The sequence below is a fragment of the Pan paniscus genome, chromosome 12, assembly GCF_029289425.2.
Source record: "Pan paniscus chromosome 12, NHGRI_mPanPan1-v2.0_pri, whole genome shotgun sequence".
NCBI lineage: Eukaryota > Metazoa > Chordata > Mammalia > Primates > Hominidae > Pan > Pan paniscus.
In genome coordinates this window covers 97,251,406-97,276,207 of record NC_073261.2, presented here as the reverse complement: position 1 = coordinate 97,276,207, position 24,802 = coordinate 97,251,406, and the positions used below count along the sequence as shown (strand labels likewise).

The 24,802-nt window shown below is 49.8% G+C and overlaps 1 protein-coding gene across 1 annotated transcript in view; it reads right to left on the bottom strand.

Annotated features, from left to right (window-relative positions):
• The window catches only part of ALK (ALK receptor tyrosine kinase), a 732,337-nt gene that overhangs the window by 39,949 nt on the left and 667,586 nt on the right, over positions 1-24,802 (bottom strand). Inside the window, exons 12-14 of the mRNA XM_003827145.4 lie at positions 18,191-18,353; positions 6,942-7,092; positions 843-974 (exon numbers count right to left, since the gene is read on the bottom strand). Of these exons, the coding sequence (XP_003827193.2) occupies positions 843-974; positions 6,942-7,092; positions 18,191-18,353 (446 nt within the window). The remainder of the gene's footprint in view (positions 1-842; positions 975-6,941; positions 7,093-18,190; positions 18,354-24,802) is intronic.

Below are 24,802 nucleotides of genomic sequence, written 5' to 3'. Positions count from 1 at the left end.
GGCTGCTTCCTCTACTTCCTCTAGCCCCTTTCCAGAAGCTCCTTAGACTGGCCTCAGAGGTCTGGATGCTGGTGATTAGAAGCAGGTCTCTCTATGCTCTCTCTCCCTCATTCTTAGAGGTCTCTGACTCTGACCCCCAAAGATTCAAGATTAAGCCCTCAGCATCACAGTCCTGTGAGAGGACCTAGCAGGTGGCCTCTGTCTTCAGTTTCTGGCCTGGCTGTGATGATGTCAGAAAAGTCCACCTTAGGGCAGAGAGCTGGTCCAGGAGGGCACAGTGGGACTCTCTGAAAGTAGGATGGCAAAGGCTGTGCATGGTGAAATTGGGCTGATGTATCAGTAAGAGAAGAGTTCTACCCTTTCCTGGACAGACAGACTCTATATCTCTCTGGATCTCAGTCTGCTCATCTTTATTTTTTAATTCTTTTGTTGGTTTTAGAGACAGGGTCTTGCTCTATTGCTCAGGCTGAAGTTCAATGGCGTGATGACAGCTCATTGTAGCCTTGAACTCCTGAGTTCAAATGATCCTCCTGCCTCAGCCTCCTAAGTAGCTAGGACTACAGGTGCAAGCCACCAAAACTGGCTAATTTTTAAATTTTTTTTGGTAGAGACAACGTTTTGGTATGTTGCCCAAGCTGATCATGAATTCCTGACCTCAAGTGATCCTCCTGCCTTGGCCTCCCAAAATACTAGGATTACAGGAATGAGCCACTGTACCTGGCCCTGCTCATCTTTACACGGGGATAACAGCATCTGAGGTGTTTCTATCCCAGGGCTGTCATGAGGCTCTGACATCACAGATGCACAGGAAACTGGTGGAAATCTGGCAGCACACACCATACCTTAAATACGTAGGTGGCTCCACCCCCTCCTCCTCCGCCTCCTGCCCACTCATGCACGCTTCTGTTCACACGGATTTCTTCTTCTATCACATTGTTCTCTCCAATGCAGACTTTCTGGATTAACTGGTTTGTCTGTAGAAACAAAAAGCACGTTAGGTTTGTGGCCAAACCGGAGTTCTCCACTTTGCAGCAGATAGAACTTCTATGCTTAAAAACAGGATCTGACTCTCTCTCAAAAAACTTACAGTTGAGTTGAGGAGGCAGAAAAATATACCAATAACTGTCACTCTGGGCAGTGTTAGGGAAGGACCACAAGGATAGCTTAGACAGAAAATGCTAGGAGAAACTGGGAGAGAGAGAGCAAGGTTTTATTGCTGTGAGGACTGCTTGTAGGAGGCGGCTTTTAGTTGAGCCTTGAAGGATAGGGAGTTTTTTTTTGTTTTTGTTTTTTTCACAGAGAGTGGGGCAAAGTTATGTCATTCCAAGAGCAGAGAGTGGCATGAGTCCAGAGGGAAGTGGGTGAGTGGGGTGCGTGGGGGAAAAGCACAAGGGTCTCTTTGGCCCAGAAGTCTATCAGGACAGAGAGATTGTACAGGACCTGTTTCGATCCTGTGGGATGAAGAGATCCAAGAAAGAATGGGAAAGGTCCTATGTGGTGAGATGGGGCTGGAGGGAGCGTAAATTAGGTGGGTAGAGAGAATTAAATGGAACAGTGTGATCATGGCTAGAGGCCTTGAAGGCACTGCAAGGAGTGGACTTCATTCTCTATGAGAGCCGTTCTCTCACTGAGAGCCATCTAGGTTTTCTGAGAAGTCACAGTTCTGAAGCATCAGGAGGAGAGAAAAAAACCAGCAAGAGGCCAGACTCAAGTTTTATTCCCAGTTCTTCTCTGGGAAAATCAGTTCTCCCTTTTGGACATCTCATTCCTCCTAGCTAATGTTCCATTTTTTCCCTCCGGAATCCCTGGCACACCCCTCTGCTTGCCTTGTAGAGTGAGCCCTGCAATCAGGTAGTCTGGATTCTCCACCCACCCTGGGAAACTGTGACAGGGGCCCTCGATCTCTGATCCTCCAGTGTGGCTGGGAATGAAGACAACACAGGTCGTTGTGGCATTTACTGAGGGTAGTACAAGTACTACCCTCAGGCATCTAGTGGAGCGCCTCACACATGGTGGGAACTGAGTAAATGGCTGCTGTTCTTATCTGTTTGTTTTTGCCATCTTACTCCGTGCAATGGCACGACCTTGGCCCACTGCAACTTCTGCCTCCCAAGCAGCTGGGACTACAGGTGCACACCACCATGCCCCGCTAATTTTTGTATTTTTAGTAGAGGAGGGGTTTTGCCATGTTGGCCAGGCTGGTCTTGAACGCCTGACCTCAGGTGATCTGCCTGCCTTGGCCTCCCAAAGTGCTGGGATTACAGGCGTGAGCCACCGTGCCCAGCCAGCTGCTGTTCTAATTTAGATTCACTTCTGGGCCCACATATGCTCCTGGTTGGGGCTCAGGTATTAGAGAGTCCCCAGGATTGTGCTGGAGATTTCTGTAACAGAATCCTGGAATCCCTGAAGAAGTAGGATGGTGCTTCAAAAACAGCCACGCCTGCTTGTCGGCCACCACAGCTCAGACGAATTCTTCAGACATCAGCCTGACCTTGGAGGAAAGTGACTTTTCTTTCACTTAATAGAAAAAAAGCCAGTAAAACATCACATTTCCATCAATGCTGCTTCGTAACCAGCCAGTGGATGCAGCCATTCTTCTTGAGCCACTTCTTACGCTAAAGCGCTCAGGGGTGCCGGCAATGAGTACTAGAGAAATTTCCAGATAAATAGCCGAGATGCAGTTTGTTTCATGGCATTTTGGATTTAACGATGGAAATAATTTGATATTTCTTAGAGTGGATCTAGTGTGGGTGGAAGGCTCTGAATTGCTATTGTAGAGAGCTGGCATTTCCCATATGTATGTGCAGCTATGTCCTGGCCTGGGGGGAGACTCCTGGGAGGAGACCCTGCTCACTGCCACCTGGCACAGGCGTGAGTTGCAGGGAATGTGCCCTGAGGGTTGGCCCTGGGGATGGGTCTGAGGGATGTGAGCTGTCGGCTGGGCAGAGCACAGGATTCAGGGTCCAATCTGGGTTCTTTCTTTTGAGACAGGGTCTCACTCTGTCACTCAGGCTGGAGTGCAGTGGCATGATCATAGCTCACTGTAGCCACGAACTCCTGGGCTCAAGTAATCATCCTGCCTTAGTCTCCAGAGTAGCTGGGACTACAGGCACAAGCTACCAGGCTCGACTTTTTTTTTTTTTTTTTTTTTTAAGAAACAGGGTCTTGCTATGTTGCCCAGACTGGTCTCTGATTCCTGGCTTTAAGTAGTTCTCTTGCCTCAGCCTCCTGAGTAGCTGGGAGTACAGGTACGAAATACCATGCTCGACTAATTTTTGTATTTTTTTTTTTTTTTTAGATACAGGGTCTTGCTGTGTTGCCCAGGCTAGTCACTAACTAAGCGATTCTCCTGACTCAGCCTTCTCAAAGTGCTGGGATTACGGGCATGAGCCATCACACCCTGCTCAGTCTGGGTTCTTGACGGCTCTGCCGGAGATTTGCTGGGCTATACTTGGTGAGGCACCCCGCCTCCCTGGACTTGCCTCCTCATCTGGAGATGGAGGGGCTGCCCAGTCTGAACCAGTGGTGCTGAGAAGGTCCACCCCGTCGGCCTCTGCTCCATCTCCCCTCTTGGCTTGTGGGCAGCAGTGGGACCTCCACCCCTAGGTGATGCCCTCCCTTCATGAACAGATCCAGAGATTGCTGGGGTGGGGAGGAGACAGCAGTGGGGCTTGAGGATGGCCTTTCCTGTAGTTAGAGCCAATTTATTTAACCAATATTTATTGAGTACCTACTTTGTGCCATCCCTGTTACAGGAAGTTGGGATATATTGGTGAACAAAAGAAAGATCTTTTGTGACCCATGCTCATCCCCCGCACCCCTGCTTCTGATGTCTCCTTTAGATCAGGTGGGGGTGGGGAGCAGTCGAGGCTCTTGCTGGACCAGTAGCAGCATTTGGAGGAGCTGCTGCCCTTTCCTCACCTGACTTCCAGGACTCCCCATCCTCTTGCATCCTCTCCTACCTCCCTGGTTCCTCTTCTTTGTCCTGCTTTGCTGGTTCCTCTTCTTTTCCTGACCTCTAAATGTTGAGGGTCCCTTAAGCTCGGTCTTCACATTCTTCTCTATCTGTATTGCATCCTAGGCAATCTCATCCTGTCTCTACTTTATGCTAATTTCTCTAATATTTATATCCCCAGCCTGGACCTCTCTCCTGAACTCCAGCGGCCTGTCTCTCATTGTCCACCTGTCTGCCTGTGGCTGTCTACCAGGCCTCTACAACTCAGCATGTCTGATATTGAACTCCTGATCTTGCCCCCAAATTTGCTCCTTCCACAGTGTTCCCTAACTCAGGTGATGGCAGCTCCCTTCTTCCAGTGGCTCAGGCACAATTTTTGGAGTCATCCTTGACTCTTTTCTTTCTCTTAATTTCTCATTCAATCTGGCAGAAAATCCTTTTGGATTTGACTTTCAAATTACACCCAGAATTCAACCACTTTTCATCCCCTCCACTGTTACAATCCTAGTCTAAGCCATCATCATCTCTTGCCAGGATTAATGCCATAGCCCTTGAATTCATTGTCTTGACCCTTCCCTTGTGTCCATAGATTCTTCTATGGTAGATTCTTCACATTGCAGCCAGAGTGAGCTTTTTAATACACCTACCACATTATGTCACCATTTGCCTCAAAACCCTCCTATGGCTCCAACATGCCTTAAAGTGGCCTGATCCAGCCCTATTACCTCTGCCTTATCTCTTACCTACCCTTCCTTTTGCTCCCTCTCCTCCAGCCCGAGTGTTCCTTGAGCATCGATGAACCTCTGGGACATGGCCTTTGCTGGGGTCACTGTTTCCCCAGATATTTCCCCCTCCCTCTCCTCAGATGTAAGTTCCTTGAGAGCAAAGATCTTTCTTTTGTTCACCAATATATCCCAAGTTCCTGTAATAGGGATGGCATTAAGTAGGTACTCAATATATATTGGTTAAATAAATTTGAATGAATTGAGTGCTGTCTGGATTGTGGGCTGGCTCTTCACAATATGTGCCTTGCAGGGGATGGTAATGGTGGAATTTAACATTTAGAACAGACTTGGCTGCCTAGGGGACATTTGGAAGTGTCTGGAGGCTTTTGTGATTGTCATTTCTGGGGGCTGTTACTGGCACCAAGTGAGTAAAGGATAAGGATGCTGCTAAACATCCTGTAATACACAGGACAGACCCCCGCCCCTAGCCACAAAGAATTACCTGCTCCAAAATGCCAATAATGCCACTGTTGAGAAAGCCTGATTTAGACTCATGCCACCAGGCGAGGTTTGGGAGGCACTGGAGAAGCAAAGACTGAGGGCTGTGTATGTGCACATGTGCTGTGGTTGGGGGTGGGGAGGAGGATTCTAGCAGCTGGAGCCCATTTCCAACACAGGAGCTCCAGTGTGGCCAGGTACATAGAAGGGCAACTCCCCGCTGCCCCCATAGATGTGCAATTGAACCATCAAAGCTGCCACATCTGGCAGTTTAATTATTTTTTATTTACTAATCTTTTTGCGACAGAGTTTTGCTCTGTTGCCCAGGCTGGAGTGCAGTGGTGCGATCTTGGCTCACTGCAACCTCTGCCTCCTGGGTTCAAGTGATTCTCGTGCCTCAGCCTCCTGAGTAGCTGGGACTACGGGTGTGTGCCACCGCACCTGGCTACTTTTTGTATTTTTAGTATATACATGGTTTCGCTGTGTTGGCCAGGCTGGTCTCGAACTTCTGACCTCAAGTGATCCTCCCGCTTTGCCTTCCAACGTGCTGGGATTACAGGCATGAACCACCGCACCCGGTCCCTGCAGTTTAATTCTTAGAGTCCACTTCATTATCTTGAGAACTGTGTCTAGACACCATTTTTTCTGCCTAGTGAGAACTGGAGATGGAGGTAGTGCCTGACAACCGCCATTTTTCCCCCTTTCCAAGTGCCTCCTCAGAGGTGGAGACGTGAAGCCACAGGGAAGACCAGTCACTCTCCCCACATGCCCCTGCTATGCCTTGCCCAACCAGCAGAGTGAGCTGCCCTCTGTCCCTGGCCCAGAATCGCCTCCTCCTGCCTGCTTGGGAACTTCCTGTGCATCCACAAAGTTTGAGAGCTAGTAGACTGATTAATAAAAATGATAAAGTGCAGCAACCCCGAGGAACAACTAGATTTCAATTGAATTTTTAAAAAAGACGCGGTCCTGTGAAAAGACATAACTGATTACAGTCCAATCAAGTGAAAGTCCCTTGCAGAAGATAATGCAATCTTTCTGCTTAGATGAAGGAATTACATTAGCACTCAATAAATTCCCGTGAAAATTACAGCAGCCTGTAATTTAATGGCTTAATATATTATATTAGGTTGGAAAGTCCCAATTATAGTTGCTAAATAAAAGTTGGAGTTGAGACATTTTTTATGCAAAAGGTTGCACTTGCTAAGCTTACTCCTGTCGTTTCACCTTAACCCCGAAGGAGCAGAAGGGAAAAACTGAACTTTACTTTTCATGCTTCCTCAGCTCCTAGCCCAGGGCCTGGCTCTTAGGAGCCCTGAATTTATTTTGTGGAAGTAAACTGCTTTCTCGGTAGCCCCTCTTCCCATATCTCTCTGCCAAGGATGCTCTCAAATAAGTTTCTGGAGAAGGAGCTGGGGATCCTGGGTGCTAGAACATAGCTGCCTGCTTTGGCCCCTTTTCCCAAGCAAAAGCTGTGCTTCAGGTGAGGGAGGGTGGGGCCTGGCCCAACCAGGAGACTCACCCGGCAGGGTGCTGAGTTCCTGCTAGGATGGCCAGCTCTGCCAGGTCCTGCCTCCCCCTAGCACAGGCAAGAGGTGAACCACTGGGGTGCTGGGAGTTTGCAAGGCTGCTGTTTAATTACTCTTTGCTGTCTCATTCTCCTGGTATGAACTTCCAGGAGGAGGGTGTTGAGTGTTGGTGCCTCCAAGAGGCCTTCCCGGGGCCTGAGAGAGTGCAGACGAGAAACCCCTGCTCTGGGCACTTACACTGGGGCAGGCGTCCTCTCCCTGCTGCCCAACCAGGATGTACAGCATGTCATCCTTCTCCAGGTTGAAGATGCCCAGCACAGACACGCCGTGGGACCGCATCATGGTGTTCTTCCCGCCTTTCCCGCCAGCAGCTCCGTAGCCCGAGATGCTGTAATGGGACAAAGAACGTTGGCTCCCGCTGTGGTATGAAGACTGTCCCCCTTCCTGCCAACCCAGCAGCTTCCAGTGGGCTGAGCACATTGCCGTCGTGGTCTGAGGGTTCTCCCCCATATCAGTCCCTGCAGAAAGGGATTCTTCTCCCCCGCTTCAGGAAAGGACGGTCAAGTTTAGAGAGGGACAGGGAGTTGCCTCAGTCACAGAACTAAGAAGGTGAAAGACTAGTAAAGGGTGCAAGAGAGAAAGAGAGGAAAAGGGCAGGGAGGAGGGAGGGAAGAAGGGAGAGAAGGAGGGGAGAGAGAGAGGGAAACAGCAGAGAGAGAGAGAGAGAGAGGAGACTATATGAATGTGGCATATTGGGGTGATGGCTTTCTGAATACCTAGGATTTCCTCATTATGGTTTTCTCTCCTTGTCCCAGATCAATGGACTCATGTGACCTTAGACAAGTAACTTCCCTATTCCTCATCTATACTATGGGGATAATAAGTGAACTTGCCTCCTAGCCTACATGTGCTATGAGGATTAAAGAAATTAAGACATGTGGTCTTAGAATTGTGGCTGACATGTAATAAGCACTCAATTAGTATTAGTTAATTATTATTATTATTAATGACGGTAGTAGCCATAATTGACTTGGTACAAAGTTGTAAAGTCTCCCCATGGGGTCTGGAAACAAGGAGGTTCCTCACAGAATGACTGAGGAGAGCAGTGTATATGAGCCGACTGTCTATTCCCATCTCACTGGTAACTCCTTCTGGAGAAATATGTGTACAAACAAACAACCCATCATGATGAAAATAAAAACAGAGTGTGGGGATGGGAGATGATTTCTGCTGCCTCTTAGGCTGCTGCAATGAAGTCAAGCAAGGATGGGGAGAAAAGAACTCTCTTCTGAACCATATCAGAAGAGCGGCATGTCTTGAAGACAGCTAACGCACCAGCTAACAAATGTGTCCCCAGGGACCAGCTGCCAGGGTATGGGACTCGGCAGACTTTCACATCCATGTGTATTCAGATCCAAGGTCTTTTACAAAAAACCAGGAAGAGATGCAAGGCAGTTTTGCCCATGTGCACATAGTAGCTCCTTTATCTACAGTTCCAGGAAATGTCCCTTCTTCCAAGTGTGTGAGGGGCCTCCCGGAGCTCTCACAAGGCAGAGCCCACGGCCCTTCTGCAGAGGCTGTTTGCGAACATGGCAGGCAAGGAACTGAGGTCTTCATGGAATGGAATTGGAGAATCTAGTGCCCATTGCCCTGGTGAGTACCTGGGCATTGATGAGAGTTTATCGAATGTTGGGAGGGGTGTAAGGCATTGTGGACCGGAGACAGCTCCAGGCTCTTCAAGAGCTCACAAAGAAACTGAGGAGATGATCTTCATGATGAAAAGAGAAGTCTCACCATAGGGTGGCTATGTTGAGGAGGCAAAGTGGAGTGCTCCCGGGCTCCCTGATCAGGTGGGGTCATTTCCTGCCCCTGTGCCCTCTCTGAGCCCCAGCCCCTTCCCTAGTAAGAGAAGAATCATTTTCATTCCAAACAACATGATAGTCCAACAAAAGGAGCTCATGGGTGAAAGCCCCGGGGAAGCTGCAAATCTCTGGCCAAAATAAGGGTCGTCAGGTGCTTAGGGCCAGGAGGGAGATGGGGGATTGCAACAGGTGGTTGTGGGGTGTGGTGACGGGGTGAGGAAGGCTGATGTTGGCTTCACATGGAGGTTGCAGATGGGTAGGGCTCTGAGACAAGCAGAAAGAGGTGGTGGGAATTGGGACTTGTGTGAACGGAAGTGAAGAAGCAGGGAGCCTCTGGTATGTCTGGCTGCAGCAGGTGGATGGAGTGGGAAGCTGAGGGCTGTAGGTTTGGAGAGGGCTGTGGGCTGATTACCAGCATCCTCCAATGTGCCAGACACAATGCATGCTCACAGGCACACGGCATCACGCAATAGCCATAAACGGCAAATGTTATTAATCTCATTTGACAAATGAGGAAACTGAGGCTCGGAGGGACTAAGTAACTCATCTGAGGCCACACAGCCAGTCAGTGGCTGGCTATGGTCCAAACCCTTGCACATCCCCTCTTAGAGGTCATTTCCTCCCCAATGTGCTGCTGGGATGCACAAAGAGAGGGGTCTGAGAAGCTATTTGCCCCTCCTAATTCCCAGACTCTCAGCCAAACACTCCCTCCTGATCCATGAGAAATGGACAAGGTGATAACAATAATTAAAAGACTGAGAAAAAGGAAGGCTTATTGGTGAAAGGTAAGAGGAAGCAGCATTATTTAGCTCAGTGAACCTGGGCAGGGGACGATGTGGCGGCTTCCTGTAGTCTAGGGACAGCAGTGTGGATGGGCCCCAACTCTGTCCTGCTCACTGCCCCAGGTTTCTGAGTCCTGGTCAGGCTGCATTAAAAAGTCATCTCCACCTGAAGATGTGGTTTGCTTGGAAAACTTCAGCCCAAGACAAAGTCCTCATCCTACCCACTCCTGCTGTGGTTGAGAGGTAAGCGTCATGCTGCCCATTCCTTTTGGCATCATTTGCATAGTCATTTGCATCAACCATGCATTATGAATCATTCTGAACTCTTTCGTATGTTTAAATTTAGCCAAATTATTATATTTTAGACGTTGTTTGTTCCTGACTCCTTTTACCCTTCCTAAGCCTTCTTTGCTATTTTTCCCACCCCGCTCCCCTCAACCACATCTGAAAGCCAGCCCCATCTATGTCTTGACCTAGTTCTTGATGGTGGGGTGGGATGGAAAAAGCCCAGGGCTCCAAGTCATCTGCTGGTTCTTGTCCCCGTTCTTCTGGCTGTGTGACCTGAGGCAACATGGTCAATTTCTCAGAGCCTCAACTTCCACTACTGAGGAAGAAAATGAAGACAAGAACCCCTGCTCTCATGGGCATACAAAGCGAATTTGAGAAGACTGCAAACCCATGCAAAGCACAAGGCGAGACCCGGGGCTGGGGTCAGCTCTCTAGATTCCAAAGTAGACAGCAGAGCTTGGCAAGCAGGTGTCCGTGGCTGGGTTGTACTTTCCTGGGTGGTGGCCTCAGCCCCACATTTCCAACCCAGACAAGGGGCTGGCTTAAAGTCAGGGGGAGCAGGCAGCTGCCTACCTGAAATAATTGCAGGAGTCCTAGAAGGAGTAGTTCCCTCATCAGTCCCCTGAAGCCTGAAATTCCACCATTAGAGCTTCACTCCTCTGGAAGCTTCTAGTTGCTACTGCAGGACTGATTGCCTTAGGAGTGGGATGTGCCACAGGTAGAAAAGCAAGGGCTTGAATGCAGACAGACCTGGATCCAAATCCCAGCTCTGCCACTCAGGGCCAGGAGTAGGTTGAGCCCGGCGAGGTGCCTCCCTCCCAGGGAGGACCTTGCACTCGACTGACCCCAAGAAGAAGCACCTCCTTAAATTTTCTGCCCAAGGTGCTTTGCTTACCTCTCCCCAGTCCTGGCCCTGCCAGTGTTACTCACTAGCTGTGAGACCTTGGGTGATTATTTACCCCCGCTCTGAGCCCAGATTCCTCATGTATAAAAAGGGGATAATAATACCTACCTTGGAAGGCTGTTATGATAATTAAATGAGATGATGCTTATAAGGGACCTACTTCAGAGCCCAGAGGGTAGCCAGTGAGTGACAAATGGCAGCTGCTGTCATCATGTGCCCCCATGGGTGAGCCTGTCCACTCCTTTTCCGGGGGTGACTTCTGGGAGGCAGAAGGGGACCAAGTGGGCGAACCAGGGCATGGCCAAGGGGGCTTGGGGTCAAGGCTGTTCAGTTTCACCCAGGGCCCACCTCTGTGTAAAGCACAGGGCAGCCTTAGCTCTTCTGAAGACCCCTGCACCCTGTGAATCACATTACACAAACTCATGCTATGATAATAGCCTCAGCCTGCCTCTCCGAAGCTTTCTCCCCATCCCTTGTAAACAATTTATTTCTGATGGTTGAGAAACAACAAGAAATTAATACACCTGCCACTCAAGTGGGGAAGATGACTTGCAGTGATTCCAATTTACTGGAAATTACAAGATACTGCTCTCAACGAGCTGATGCTGTGATTTTTTGTTTTTTCCTCATCTAAATCCATGTCCCCTGGTCAGAAGAGATGTTTACTGGGTTTGTGTTTTGTATTATAAACTGTGAACCATTGTTACCTGATGTAATTGAGTTGTGAATCTTTTTTAAATAAAGAATTAGCAGCAAATCAAAGAGGCTGCCTGCCGGATCCTGAAATGAGAGCACAGCTGGTGTGTAGCACATCCACAGTGTCCACACACACGGGGGGATCTTGCGGGAGAGAGTGGACTGCCGCTCAGAAAAACAGAAGCACCCCATTCCTTTCCGGCACACCCTCTGGAGGAGCGGCAGAGTGGCATCCTGCTCTGGGCTCTGCCTTTAACTCCCCGTGGGATCCTGGGCAAGGCCCTTTTCTCCCGTTTCTCAGTTTCCTCATTTGTGAAATCAGGATGGTGAGGTCTGTCCTACCCACCCTGCAGGGTTATTGTGATGACACATGACGCGTGTGAGTGTGGATGGAGCTTGGTCAGCGGGAGATTTCTGATCAGGTATATAGTTGTATTATCCAGATAGGAGTCAGGGTTGAAGGGCCCATTTGTGGAGGCAGGTGCTTCTCAGTGGGGCCGGCCCAGGTTCCACTCCTGTTGCATCAGTGAGCAAGGTTCATGGTCTGTTTCTCCCTCAGCACCTTCCTGGCCAGTGTAGCCCTAAGTGCCTCGAAACACCTGAGCTTGCAGGGACCTCAGTGACCTCTCTCTATAGCCCCTTGCTCTGCAGATGGAGCCTGTGGAGAGGAGGGAAGACAACTTTCTAAGTCACATGGAGCATCGGTGGTGGAGGTTGAACTCAAACTTAATTCTGCCTGCAGCCCATCCATCTTTTCCTAATTCCTCCATCTCTGACATTCCCTGGTCTGTGCCCTTTATAGCGATGGCTATCCATACAATTACTTTCGCAATTAATCATGCCTGTGATATCTCTCCTACTATTGTCTAGAACCTGATTGGCATTGTGGACTGTTATTAAACTTTTCTGTCCTGTGGTCTTTCCAGAGACTGTGAGGCTCCAGAGTCTCAGGCCTTTCTACCAGTCTAGTCAGTGCCTGGAACACAGTAGGGCTCCATGGCTCAGTGCCTGGCACACAGTAGGGCTCCATGGCTCAGTGCCTGGCACACAGTAGGAGTGTTATGGCTCAGTGCCTGACACGGGTAGGACTCCATGGGACAGTGCCCTGCACACAGTTGGGGCTGTATGGCTCACTGCCCTGCACACAGTAGGGGCTCCATGGCTCAGTGCCCTGCACACAGTTGGAGCAGTATGGCTCAGTGCCCTGCACACAGCAAGCTTTCATGGCTCAGTGCCCTGCACACAGTAGAGGCTTTATGGCTCAGTGCCCTGCACATAGTAGGGGCTCCATGGCTCAGTGCCCTGCACACAGTAGGGGCTTTATGGCTCAATGCTCTGCACACAGCAGAGCTCCATGGCTCAGTGCCCTGCACACAGTAGGGGCTCCATGGCTCCGTGCCCTGCACATAGTAGAGGCTCCATTGCTCAGTGCCCTGCACACAGTAGGGGCTTTATGACTCAGTGCCCTGCACATAGTAGGGGCTCCATGGCTCAGTGCCCTGCATAAAGTAGGGGCTTTATGGCTCAATGCCCTGCACACAGCAGGGCTCCATGGCTCAGTGCCCTGCACACTAGGGGCTTTATGGCTGAGTGCCCTGCACACAGTAGGGGCTCCATAGCTCAGTGCCCTGCACATAGTAAGGGCTCTATGGCTCAGTGCCTTGCACACAGTTGGGGCTCCATGGCTCAGTGCCCTGCACATAGTAGGGCTTCATGGCTATTTGTGGAGTTGAATGATGGCGTTGTCTGGCTGCACACGCTGGTGCCCCAGGTGAGGAAATGAGTGTCATTGATAGAGACCATCAGGAACAGCTGTGGCCCAAGGTCAGCTGGCTCCAGCTGGGACGTGGGGCCTCTTGTCCATTATGTCTGAAGAGCAGGTGAGCTGTGTGACGACTGCCTTCGGGAGCTATGGGCCATGCTTGACAAATGGTGTTATATACGATCTGTGTGTGTATGGCAGTGGGTGGGGAGGAGATGGGGGCAGGACTGCGGGCTGAGAAGGATGCTGGTCCTAGACAGGTAGGAAGGCAGGCAGGCTGGAAGGGGAGAGAGGGATGAAGGAGGAAAGAAGTCAGGGAGAGAGAGGGGGCGGGCTGGGCTGAGTGCTGGCACCTCTGCCTGTGGCAGGCCACCCGTGGGCTCTCACTGAGTGCCCCAACAGCCCTCTCAGAGCTGGGCTGTGCCATCATCTGTCTCCATTTTGTGACAACATGAGGATGCTGTCCCCCTCCCCAGCACAAACCCCATAATCCACGTTCTTCTCATGGCACTGCAGTGGCCTCCCACTCTCCCATCCGCTCCAGCCACCCACCCTCTAGACACCATGGTTACTCAGCACCACGGCCCAGAGGCCTCCTGATCAGGGCCCCTCTTGCTGCTGCCCTGGCCTTGCCTGTTCTCAGCCAAGCTCGTGGGAGAGTGGCTGCGCTCCTTGTCCTCACTTCCTCAGTCCATGCCAGAGCGTGGATGTAGTCCCAGCGTTGCACCCGACCCCACATTCACTCAGTCCTCAACTTAACGCTGATCCCACCTCCTGAGCACCTCTGGGCCTGTCCCCTGCACCTGACCCTCCCCTGCTATCTTTCCCCTGTCCTGGCTCAGTCCTTTTGACCCTGGCCTGAGTGACAGTGACTCCCTTCCAACTGCTCTCCCCACCTCCAGGCCGTTTCTCTCACTTCCACCCTCATGCTGTCACCAGGGGGAGCGAGAGGCATTTGGGGGGTAACACTGGAGCCCCAGGACCTGGCCCTGCTGCCTCCAGCCTCGGCTCCCCGAGGCCAGCCTTGCCCGACTTCTCATCGGCAGTACCGACTTCTTGTGCTCACCGCAGGCTCTGGCCACCCGCTTTTTTGTAGACAATGCTTAGGGCCTTCGAACTTAACCCAGGTGCCCATCTCCTGGCAGAAGCCATTCAGAAGCTCAGCTGAGTGCAGCGCCTTTCCCCTGGCCTCCACGGCAGCGCCTTCCCCCCGGCCTCCGCCGCAGCGCCTCCCCCCCGGCCTCCGCCGCAGCGCCTTCCCCCCGGCCTCCGCGGCAGCGCCTTGTAGAAACCTCCACTGTAGTTCTCCCTACACCCCACGGAGATGCCTGTGCATACATCACCACCACCATTGGCAGCAGTGCCTCTGGGGCAGGGCTGGATCTTCATCACCTTTGCACACTTGGTGTGAGGCACAGCATCCTAATTGGTGCTTACTATGGGTCACTGAGATCTGCAGAGCAGGGGGAGAATGAAGCCCAGGAACCTGGACACACAGACTGCATCAGCTCTCAGAGGAAGTGGTAAGTCCAGGGCAGGGAAGGCAGGACATGGTGGGTGGAGGAGACGGGGGTTCCAGGGTTGCACCCAAGCCCCCATGCCAGCCTGCTGTCTCCTCCTGCCTGCCCCGCACCCCCTTCCTCTCCCTCTTTCTGGGCCTCTTCCTTTGTGGAGTGGGCAAAGCTGTAGAGGGTGGGAGGTGGGCCCAGGATAAGTTAGCAGCTAAGAGTGGGGGTGTTTCCAACTGTGTACATCCTGGAGGAGGCCCCAGGCAATGGTGGCCCCCCCTTGGCATGAAGTTGGGGCTTGGTAGCATTCGCTCCCTTCCCTTCACCTCCCCAGCAGCGGGCAGAGAAGTCAGTGGAGCCGTCCCAGTGCCAGGCCTCGGTGGCAGCCATGCCTCCAGGATGGGTGGGTTCGTTAGGGCTCGGCTCCCACCTTTCTGTTTCCAAGCACCTTTTTCTCACGTCCTCTGGTGCATCTTGTGTTTTTTTCAACAGATGAACTGCACTTATTAAATAGTAATAATTACTATGGAGAAAAAGTCTTTCAGAGAAAGGGTGCTGACTTCTCAGTCATATTCTGACTTGGGGACATTTTGAAGTGGTCTAAAAATCAAATCATTAACCGTCTGCTTCTTAGATTACTAAGTTATGTGACCAGTAGACTCAGGTCACCTAAGACCTGAGTCTCTTCCAAGGCCAAGGAGGAGGTGAGGGTCAGGAATATCTGTTAGAGCCTTTATTTGGTTAAAATACAAGTATTCAAAAACAACAGTGACTGGCCGGGTGTGGTGGCTCACATCTATAATCCCAGCACTTTGGGAGGTCAAGGCAGGAGGATCACTTGAGGCCAGGAGTTAGAGACCAGCCTGGCCAACATGGTGAAACCCCGTCTCTACTAAAAATACAAAAATTAGCTCATGCCTGTAATTGCAGCCACTCAAGAGGCTGAGGCAGGGGAATTGCTTGAACCTGGGAGGCGGAAGTTGCAGTGAGCTGAGGTGGCACCACTGCACTCCAGCCTGGGCAACAGAGCGCGACTCTGTCTCAAAAACAGCAGTGACAAAAACCCCAACTGAGCGGCTTTTGGTTTTGGTTCTTCCATTTTGATATGGTCCTATCTTAGGCCAGACCAAAATGCCTCCTTTACTAATTTGGACACTTCGAAATGTCCTGCTTCAACAGAGGCAAAATCGCCAGACAGTGCTGGGGCCCGGAGCTGGCCTCAGTCTCAATATTTCAAAGAGATGAGTGGAGACAGCTTTCTGATTTTGGCTGGGATTCTATGAATGCACTGTGGAAATAATGTGGCACTTCATGCAGATCAGAAACCTGACTCGACTTAGATATGGCTGTGATTAATAATAAATGGGAAAATGAATTAATTATTATTTAATAAGTGTAGTTCATCTGGCAGTCCAAATTTTTCAGAATACAGGGCTCATCTGAGGAAGTCAGAGAAAAGTCTTTGGAGACAGGAAAAGTCAGAAACTACCGCGTATGGGGTCGGCGTGTTCTTGGAAACGCTGCCTGCCTGCTGCCTGCTGCTGCATAGCAGCATTGCTTCAGCTGATTTCTCCGCCCATGGGCCAGGGAGCACCCACCACGTGTAAGCATTGTGCCAGGCACTATATGTCACCTTTACAGCCCCTACCACTTACAGATGGGAAAACAGAGTCTCAAGAGATTAGCTGACCTGTGCAAGTTTGGAAGTGAGCTTGATTCACACTGTCTCGGGGGAACACAGCCCAAGAGAATCCCCATGCAAGGGATCTCCTGAGAGTTTGTCCCCCTCTGTGGGACAGGGAGCAGGGGAATTCTGGCCAAGCTGGCATTGGAGTTGCCCTGGGCAGGGGTAGGACAATGGGCTCCACTGGGGGCTTACTGTTGGGTTTCCTGTGCGCCTCCCAGCGCCTCTGCTTTCTCCTTCATATTGCTTTTTGTATACGGGGTGTGTTGCCCAATATCCCTTCAGGAGGCTGGGCCCCTCTCATAGCCTCTCATTTCCAGAGGCTTCCAGGAGGTGGGTGGTGGGTGATTCCTATGCCCTCCTTCCTTTCCTGTCCCTTCTGCCATCTGCATGCCTCCCAGAGTCCAGGCATGGGCTTTAGTAGAAACAACACAGACTTTGAGCCAGAGAACCCTGGGTTTGAATCCCAGCTGCATCACTGATTGTGCAGCCTTACATGTGTTGCTAAGCTCCTCCGACTCCAGAGTTCTCGCTTGGAAACATGGGAACACCAATAATAATGCTACCCACCCTATGCTCATACAGGAGCAACACCTGTGGGTCCTTAGCAAGCATTCCTCTCCTCCTCTCCAGGAGTCCTTTCCTCCCCGCCCTGGGCCCCATGGAGGCTTGGCTCAGCAGGAAGGGGAGGTCTGGCTTGCTTGGTGTAGCAGGGCCGGGGTGGTCTGGTGTCTTCCGGGATATTTACTGGGGGTGTGTGGACACTGTAGCAGCTAATCTGATTGTAGCCAAATCTTGTTATAGCATTTCTGCCTGGAGTGCCATTTAAAAAGCACTTAGGGCTGTCCCCATAACACATTTACCCTGAGGCCCCAGGGATGGGGCTGCCACAGGAAATGTTAACCTGGAGAGAGAAAACAGGGCAACTTGAGAAGTCCCTCTCCTTCCCAGGAGGCCCAAGATGTGGTGGATCCCGGAGGCTGCGGGAAGGGGAGGCGAGCTCATCTCCTATTGTTTCAGCCCTGGGGGACGTTGCTCCCACAAGGCATAGTGGTTTTGCTTTCCTTTTAACCTGCCCTGCCATGCTCCATGGAGTAGCCCCATGAGGCCCTGCCCCAGAACTCTGGAGGTGGAGGCTGCTTCTGGATGTGTAACTGTGGGGAGGCTCCTGACTCTCTGAGCCTCAGTGTCCTCATTTGTAAAACGAGGATGGCAGCACTGGCCTTGCCTAGTCATAGAGCTCGTTTGGGGGCCACCCAGGTTTATTTAAGTCCAAGACTTGATTGAGCTCAGAGGTTCTAAAAGGCTGCATTGACACCACCTGAGAACTTGTTAGAAATGTCAGTTCTCAGCCCCCACTCCAGACGTGCAGAACCAGATGCTCCAGGAGGGGGTCTTGCAATCAGGTTCTCCACCAGCCCTCCAGTCTTACCGTTAGCTTCATTCAATGCCATGGCCTCAAAGTAGCCAAGTGGAGCTGGATCTCGTTCCAGCCTGGCTCTGCTCTAAGGGAATACTGGGAGCTGGGGTAGGGTTGGGGCTGGGAGGAACGTTCCAGAACAGTTTGCTCTCTTACCAACAGTGAAGGCCCAGGAAAGGAGGCGCAAGGATAAGAGCATCAGCTTTCAGGTGCATTGTGCTTCTGTTTCCCAAACATTTTACATGCATGCCTCATTTGAAGAGCATTAAGCAATATTCAATGAACAGGCCACCATAATTATCCTTATTAGCAATAATTCTGAAGCTAGCTCATGCATGCATATCACCTCTACGAACAGCCTGTGAGTTTCTTGAGGACAAAGGACACATCTTCTTTTGTTGCCATATTTCACTCTCCTAAATCTCCCCATCTCCAACCTTTATACCCCCTATGGGCCTGAGTCTGTGGCCTTTGAACCTTGACATGCCTGGGCACCCCAGGAACATGCACCCATAGGCAAGACTCCAGGCTTCTTCGGGAGGGGTGGTCTGCCCCTCCCCTCCCCCTCTTCCATACGCACCTGTAGGTGTCGGTGGCTGGCACCTTCCAGATCTGGATGCCTTTCAGGGGGCCCTCGCTCCCCACCTCCACGCTCAGGTTGGAGTTCTGGTAGGCGTTGTTGCACTGTGCCTGGGTGGGGCCATGGGGCCCGCTGGCCCCACAGGTGGTGAACAGCCAATGAACTGTGGCACAAGAGGAGAGGCAGTCACTCATGTGGCCAGGCCCTCCCTCCTCCAGGGGCCTCCCTGGGTGGCCTCTGAGATATCTGCTCCATGGCCCTAAACCCTCCATCCAAGATGGCACCAAGGTCAGGGCAAGAAACACCAATCAGCCATCAAACTGGAAGCTTCCATAGAAAGCCTACTATGTGCCAGACCCTGAGTCAGAGACAAAGATGGGGCAGACTTAAGATGGACCCTGGCCTTAAGAAGCTTACAGGCTACTATGAGAGACCCAAAGGGAGGCCAGGACAGCAAGAATAGCAAGCCACAGGAGGGCCCAGCCAACACTGCGCTAGGGGAGTTCCAGGAAGGGGAGAAGGCCCCTGCAGGTGGGACAGGCGTGGGCAGTAGCTGGGTCCTCTCCCAGTCTCTCACCGAGCCTAGCACGGTGCTGGGCAAACAACAGGTGCTCAATCTGTGCTATTGTTGACTGCAACTAACCTGCTCCCAAAGGCTCAGCATTGCCTATAGGAGCCTCTTAGCTTGGAGACAATTGAAAAAGAGAATTGAAAGCTCAGTGATGCTACATTGGCCCAGGGACCCAGGCTGGTGGTGGGAGCAGGAAGCCCTGCACTCCCTGGCCATGGCTTGGCCTGCCTGTCAGACGCTCCCTAACAGACCTGCAGCAAGGCAGGGCTCAGGCTCCTTATTAAAACCAGCTTGCATTTGGAAATGCAACGAAAGCAGCTTTCAGGCTCTCCAAGCAACAGTGTATAAAAAATGGAAAAACAGGTCAAATTTGTCTTTGGTGCATGCTACTCCTTTTCCCAGCACCCCCTCACCCACTTCCTGGTGTTCTGTGTCCCACCCAATGTCCCTAGGTGGCCTTCTGGGGGCAACACAGGAACACTCAGCGCAAACTGCACCCCCCCACCCGCCGCGGGCCATTTCCTTTCAAACTTTCTATCTTTGAGCCAGACCAAACCTTGGGGAGTTGTCAGATCTCATGTTGGCCAAAATTCTAACATTTTTACAACCTATAAAAACTTTTAAAAAGGTGTTGTTGATAAACTACTTTTACTTAAAATACAAAAATCTTGTAAGATTGCAGAAATTCCCTTGAAAGAGAGATTAAGTTCTAGTCTAAGGAAAATGATGGAAACATTAATTTGGGCGTGCATAATTTTGCTAAGACATTAAAGTGAAAACATTTTGAAGACTGCACTAATTTAATTATGTAAATGTGAAAGGTTAACTTGGGTTGCCGATTATAAGCAATAGATTGAGACTGCCATGGGCAGGGTTGCTAATCTGAAAACTGGGCCAGTTGTCGTGGGTTTTTGTCATGCTGCCCTGGCCCAGAGGCTGGGAGGTGGAAGTTCTGGGTGGGGTTCTATGCATATGCTACTCAACACGGAGTCCTCAACACTTTTCTGGGCTTCATTTATTTATTTATTTATTTATTTTTTATTTTTATTTTTTTTGCAAAGGAAGATGTTTATTTCTATTTGGTTTCAGGATGGTCATTTCAGGGGCTAGAAGGTAATGGAGCCATTCACTTTGGGTGTGAATGGCTGATTGTTAGTTTTCTGATTTTTTTTTTTTTTTTTTTTAGACACAGGGTCTCACTCTTGCTCAGGCTGAGGGTAGTGGTGCAATCATGGCTCCCTGCAGCCTCGAATTTCTGGGCTGAAACAATCTTCCTGCCTCAGCCTCCTGAGTAGCTGGGACTACAGACCTACCCCACCAAGCCCAGCTAATTTTTAAAACTTTTTGTTGAGATGGGGGTCTCACTCTGTCACCCAGGCTGGAGTGCAGAGACACAATCATAGCTCACTGCAGTCTTGAAGTCCTGAGCTCAAGCGATCCTCCTGCCTCAGCCTCCCAAAATACTGGGATTATGGGCATGAATCACCATGCCCATCCTCTATTTTTATTATAAAGAGGGCAAACCTGCTAATTCAGACTCTTTATAGAATGCATTTTTGGCAGAGCTAGTTTGACCAGCTGCCCTTTTACTCACTCCTGTGCCCAAAATATATACGTGGGCTGTGCTACGTCACCACACGAGGGGTGATGTGGAAAAAACACAGGCTTTGAAATCAGCATGAACGCCAGGGTTTGGGGGCAGCTTCATCATTTATTGATTAGGGGATCTTGATCTAGTTCCTTTGTCTGTAAAAGAGGCTGGATTGGCATATTAAAAGAAGCAAGGGGGTAGGAAATTTCGCTGCTAAGTCCCAAACTCTAAACATGTGAGTGTGTCCTTGACTCCTGCCTGTACCCAAGGCTGGTGCTGTCCTGGACAGCAGGACATGTGGCCAGGGGAGTTTCTGTGAATATGGATCCCGTGCCAACAGCACCTGGGAATTTAAAGTCAGTGGGTTGGGGAGGAGGGATGGGGGCAGGGAGAAAAATAAAACCTCAGAAAAGAAGTTGTGAAATCCACTCCTCTCCTTATCTATAGTTCCTTGAAACCTGTTCTGCAGACCCAGGCTTTCCTTATAGCAAGCAGCCTGGGTGTGGGGGTGGCCTTATCAATCACAGGGCAGAAGCGTGGCAGTTTATTTAGTTAATTCAACCCTGAAAATGAAAGAATACATATATCTATATTAGATAGATAGATAGATAGATAGATAGATAGATAGATGATAGATAGATAAATAGATAGGTAGATAGCTGTGGTTTGGCTGTGTCCCCACCGAAATCTCATCTTGAATTGTAGTTCCCATAATTCCCATGTGTCATGGGAGGGACCAGATGGAGATAATTGAATCATGGGGTAAGTTTTCCCCATCCTGTTCTCATGATAGTGAGTTAGTTCTCACAAGATCCGATGGCTTTGTAAGGGGCTTCCCCCTTCACTGGGCACTCATTCTTCTCCTTCCTGCCATCATGTGAAGAACATGTTTGCTTCCCCTTCTGCCATAAGTGTAAGTTTCCTGAGGCCTCTCCAGCCATGCTGAACTGTGAGTCAGTTAAACCTCTTTCCTTTATAAATTAGCCAGTCTCAGGCATGTCTTTATTAGCAGCATGAGAATGGACTAATACATATATGAATACATATTCTCTCTCTCTCTATATATATATGTGAATACATATGTGTGTGTGTGTGTGTGTGTGTGTGTGTGTGTGTGTGTGTGTATATTCTTCTCAATAGAGTGCTAGGGAAGACATCTAAAGGTATGGGCTTGGCACACTACCTGAGCATCTCACCTTCAGTGGGAACCACTTCAGCCTAGGTTAGTTTATTCTGAGGGTTCTGAAATATTCCCAGAGATGCTGGGCTTCTACCTCTGGCAAGGTGAGACATCTGGTGAGGGAGGAAGAAGGGCTTAGGCTTTGGATTCAGATAGGCTGTGTTCTCATTCTGGATGTCTCTGCTGGCCAGCTGTGAGACATAAGGTAGATTGTACAACCTCTCTAAGCCTCAGTTTTTAAAATGTGAACAATTTGAGACTGTAAGACATACCACCTAGACTTTCTGTGAGAATTAGACGATGACCTAGGCAAAGTGCTTAGTACAACATTCAGCATTAGAGATGCACAATGACTACAGTTTAAAACGTGTGTAACTTTGCATTCAAGTTTTCACTGTGGGAAGCAGATATCCAATCTCAAAATTTATGTCCTCCATTTCATAAAGGAGGGACTCCAGGGTCATTTCTCAATAAAAGGGACCTGTACTTTCCCAATTCAGTGGACATACATTAGTCTCCAGTGGTTTCCATACACAAAATTTTGTTTTGATTTTCAGTGATTTCAGATGGATGGGCCTAGAGAGGGAACGCTTTCTAAAGTGGATTCCGTGGGAAGAGAGGATTTGCCATCCTGTGACAGACCCATGATTTATCTTGCCAGAATTCTGTTGCTCCCAGCAGCCTTCAAGGCATGGTGGTCCTCGCTGCCTTGGATGGCTCTGACCCTCATAAATCTGCCCAGAGTTGCTTGGAATCAATTTATGATTCCCACCAGCACTGCCTCTGGGGGTGTGGAGTTTCTGAGTGTATTGCTCATTGTGCGAGGGCTGTCCTGCTTCTCATGTGTGGGCTGCTCCAGCTTCATCTGCTGGTTCCCTTTGTTCATACTGTCTGCAATCCTGTAGTCATCAGAGAATGTCACAGCACAGTGGGACCTTGGCGATCTCTGAATTCAGTGTTTTCCAAACCACCTGAGGACCTTTCACATACAGATTCTAGGGACTTGGAGATTCAAATTTAGTAGATCCTGGGTGGGGATGAGAAGGCAATACTTGAAACATTTAAAAAGCATTCTGAAGAGAATCTAATACTCGATGAGACTTGTACATTAGTCTTCTGCACCTCATTGTCCAGGTGGAGAAACAGCATTTTAGGGAGAAGTGACTTTTCTGAGCCTATCAGTATTGGAGAAGGAACCAAAATTGAGGGTTCCTCCTTCTCGGTCCAAGGGTCCTTTTGGGGTGATTAAACCCTTCCCAGATTTCTGCCTTGAAGACTTCCAAGCCTTGTCAGATTGTCCCTACATAAGTCCCGGATCCACCTTGTCTTTTTCAGAACCTTACTTAATACCAGAGTCTGATTTTCATGATTGACCCACCAGAGCTGTGGGTACCTGTGACTTTGCATAAGGGGACTCTTGTTATTCTGTTTTATCTATAGTGTCTCTCTGAAGCTGCTCCATACACTATTGACCTCTCTTAGCTGTGCACTGGACTGAGGCTTGCTGGGGACAGACTCTAATTATTTCCACATCCTTGCCCAAGGGGTAGGCTCTTGCTTCAAGCAGGAAGAATCTGGCAGGTACTTCAGGTAGGGTAGACATGAGATCAGCTCTACGCTAAGACAGGTTGAGTCAGAACCATGAGAAGACAGGCAGATGCTAGGTTGATTTTCAAAAGTGTTGCTGAAGTGGAAGGCAATGGGCACAACTTTGTGGATCAAAGTGAGCAGGTCTAAAACCAGAGAGGCAAGAGAGTTAGCAAGAGTGGTTCCAGGGGATAGGAGGAGTCAAGGTGAGCCTTGATCCCCAGGTAGAAGCTGTGTGCTTCCTGACTTGTTTTGTCCTTCTTCCTGGGTAAGGAGTTGGGGTGGGAGGCTGCACCTCAGGCACCTGAGAGGTAATCTCCACTCACGAATGGGGTGAAAACCTCTCAGTGTTTACTGTGCACCTAATATAGGCCAGTCACTGCGCTTTCACACATGCAGGAAATGCCGTTATGCTTGCTGCAACTTTGTAGTGCTGTGAGTGGAGTTACAGTGTTCCCTTCAAAAATCAGGACATTTAAGTTCAGAGGAGTTGAGTGGCTGGTCTGCAGCATATGAAGTAGATAACTGGTCTAGCCAGGAACTAAATGTAGATCTTCTGAGTCCAAGTTCAAGGCTTGAAAAGGGGCTCAGCTCCCCAGGAAATCTCTAGGGAACACTTTTGAGTGTTTTTTTTTTTTTCTTTTGAAATCCCTGAGCCTGGGGCTCAGTTCTAGCCAGGACAGACCATATGAAGGTTGCTTAGGCCCAAAGAGTAGGCAGGCCACTATGAGGGGACAGGTGAGAGTATGGTCACTATACTGAGGTGAGTGGACCCTCCATCCCAGAAAGTCCTGCAGTGGCCCCTGCAGTCGCTTAGCCTAGTGGAGCATGGGCTGTGCAGGATCAAAGGTGTCAGCCAATGAGAGAAGGTGCTCAGGTTGAGGCTGTGGTCCCCAGAGAGGACATGGGAGCAAGGCAGTGTCATAAGGGAAACTTAGTAACTGGAGTGTTTACAAGGTCAGGAAGCAGAGAGAGACTGTGTCATAAGCAACAGGACAAAAATCCCAGTTTTTGGAGAGAAGATCAAGGTCACAGTGAGACTAGCAGTGAGGCTGGCTTGATGCTGAGCAGACAATCTAAAGGTCCCCATAACTCCCCTACTGAGGGTCTGCCTTGGTCTCTGAAGCCCTATGGAGCTGTAGGATGATCAAATGGTCCCCAGGGGGGATCTGGGATGGGGGGCAGAGGAGGGACGTCACCTGCCTCTTTCCTCGTCTCTCAAACAAACAAACCTATTTTATTAATACTCATTTATGAAAGAAAAAAAAAAGAACTGCCTTATCTCATTCTTACACATACCCCATACTGGAAACATAGTTTAATACTCATTCATATCTAAACTGTATAAAGAACCCACAAATATCAAAATACTGATTGGTTATAGACAGTTGAGTACAGAAAAGTCTATTAAGCACTGGGTTTCATTTTAAGCACATTGTAGCACCCTCCAAGAAGAAACAAATCAATTAGTAATAAACAGTACATCGCTAAAAAAAAATAGGCTAGACAATGATTGTCCTGGTTTTATTACTGTTGCTAAACAATCTCATCTGCTGAATTCAATGCAAAGAAATAAAGCATAATACAAAGGAAAGTAAGTTCTCGATCGTCACTATTAATCACAACAGTAAGGATCTGCCTCAGTTTGGAGGCCTGTGTGTATTGTACCACGGAAGAGCGCTC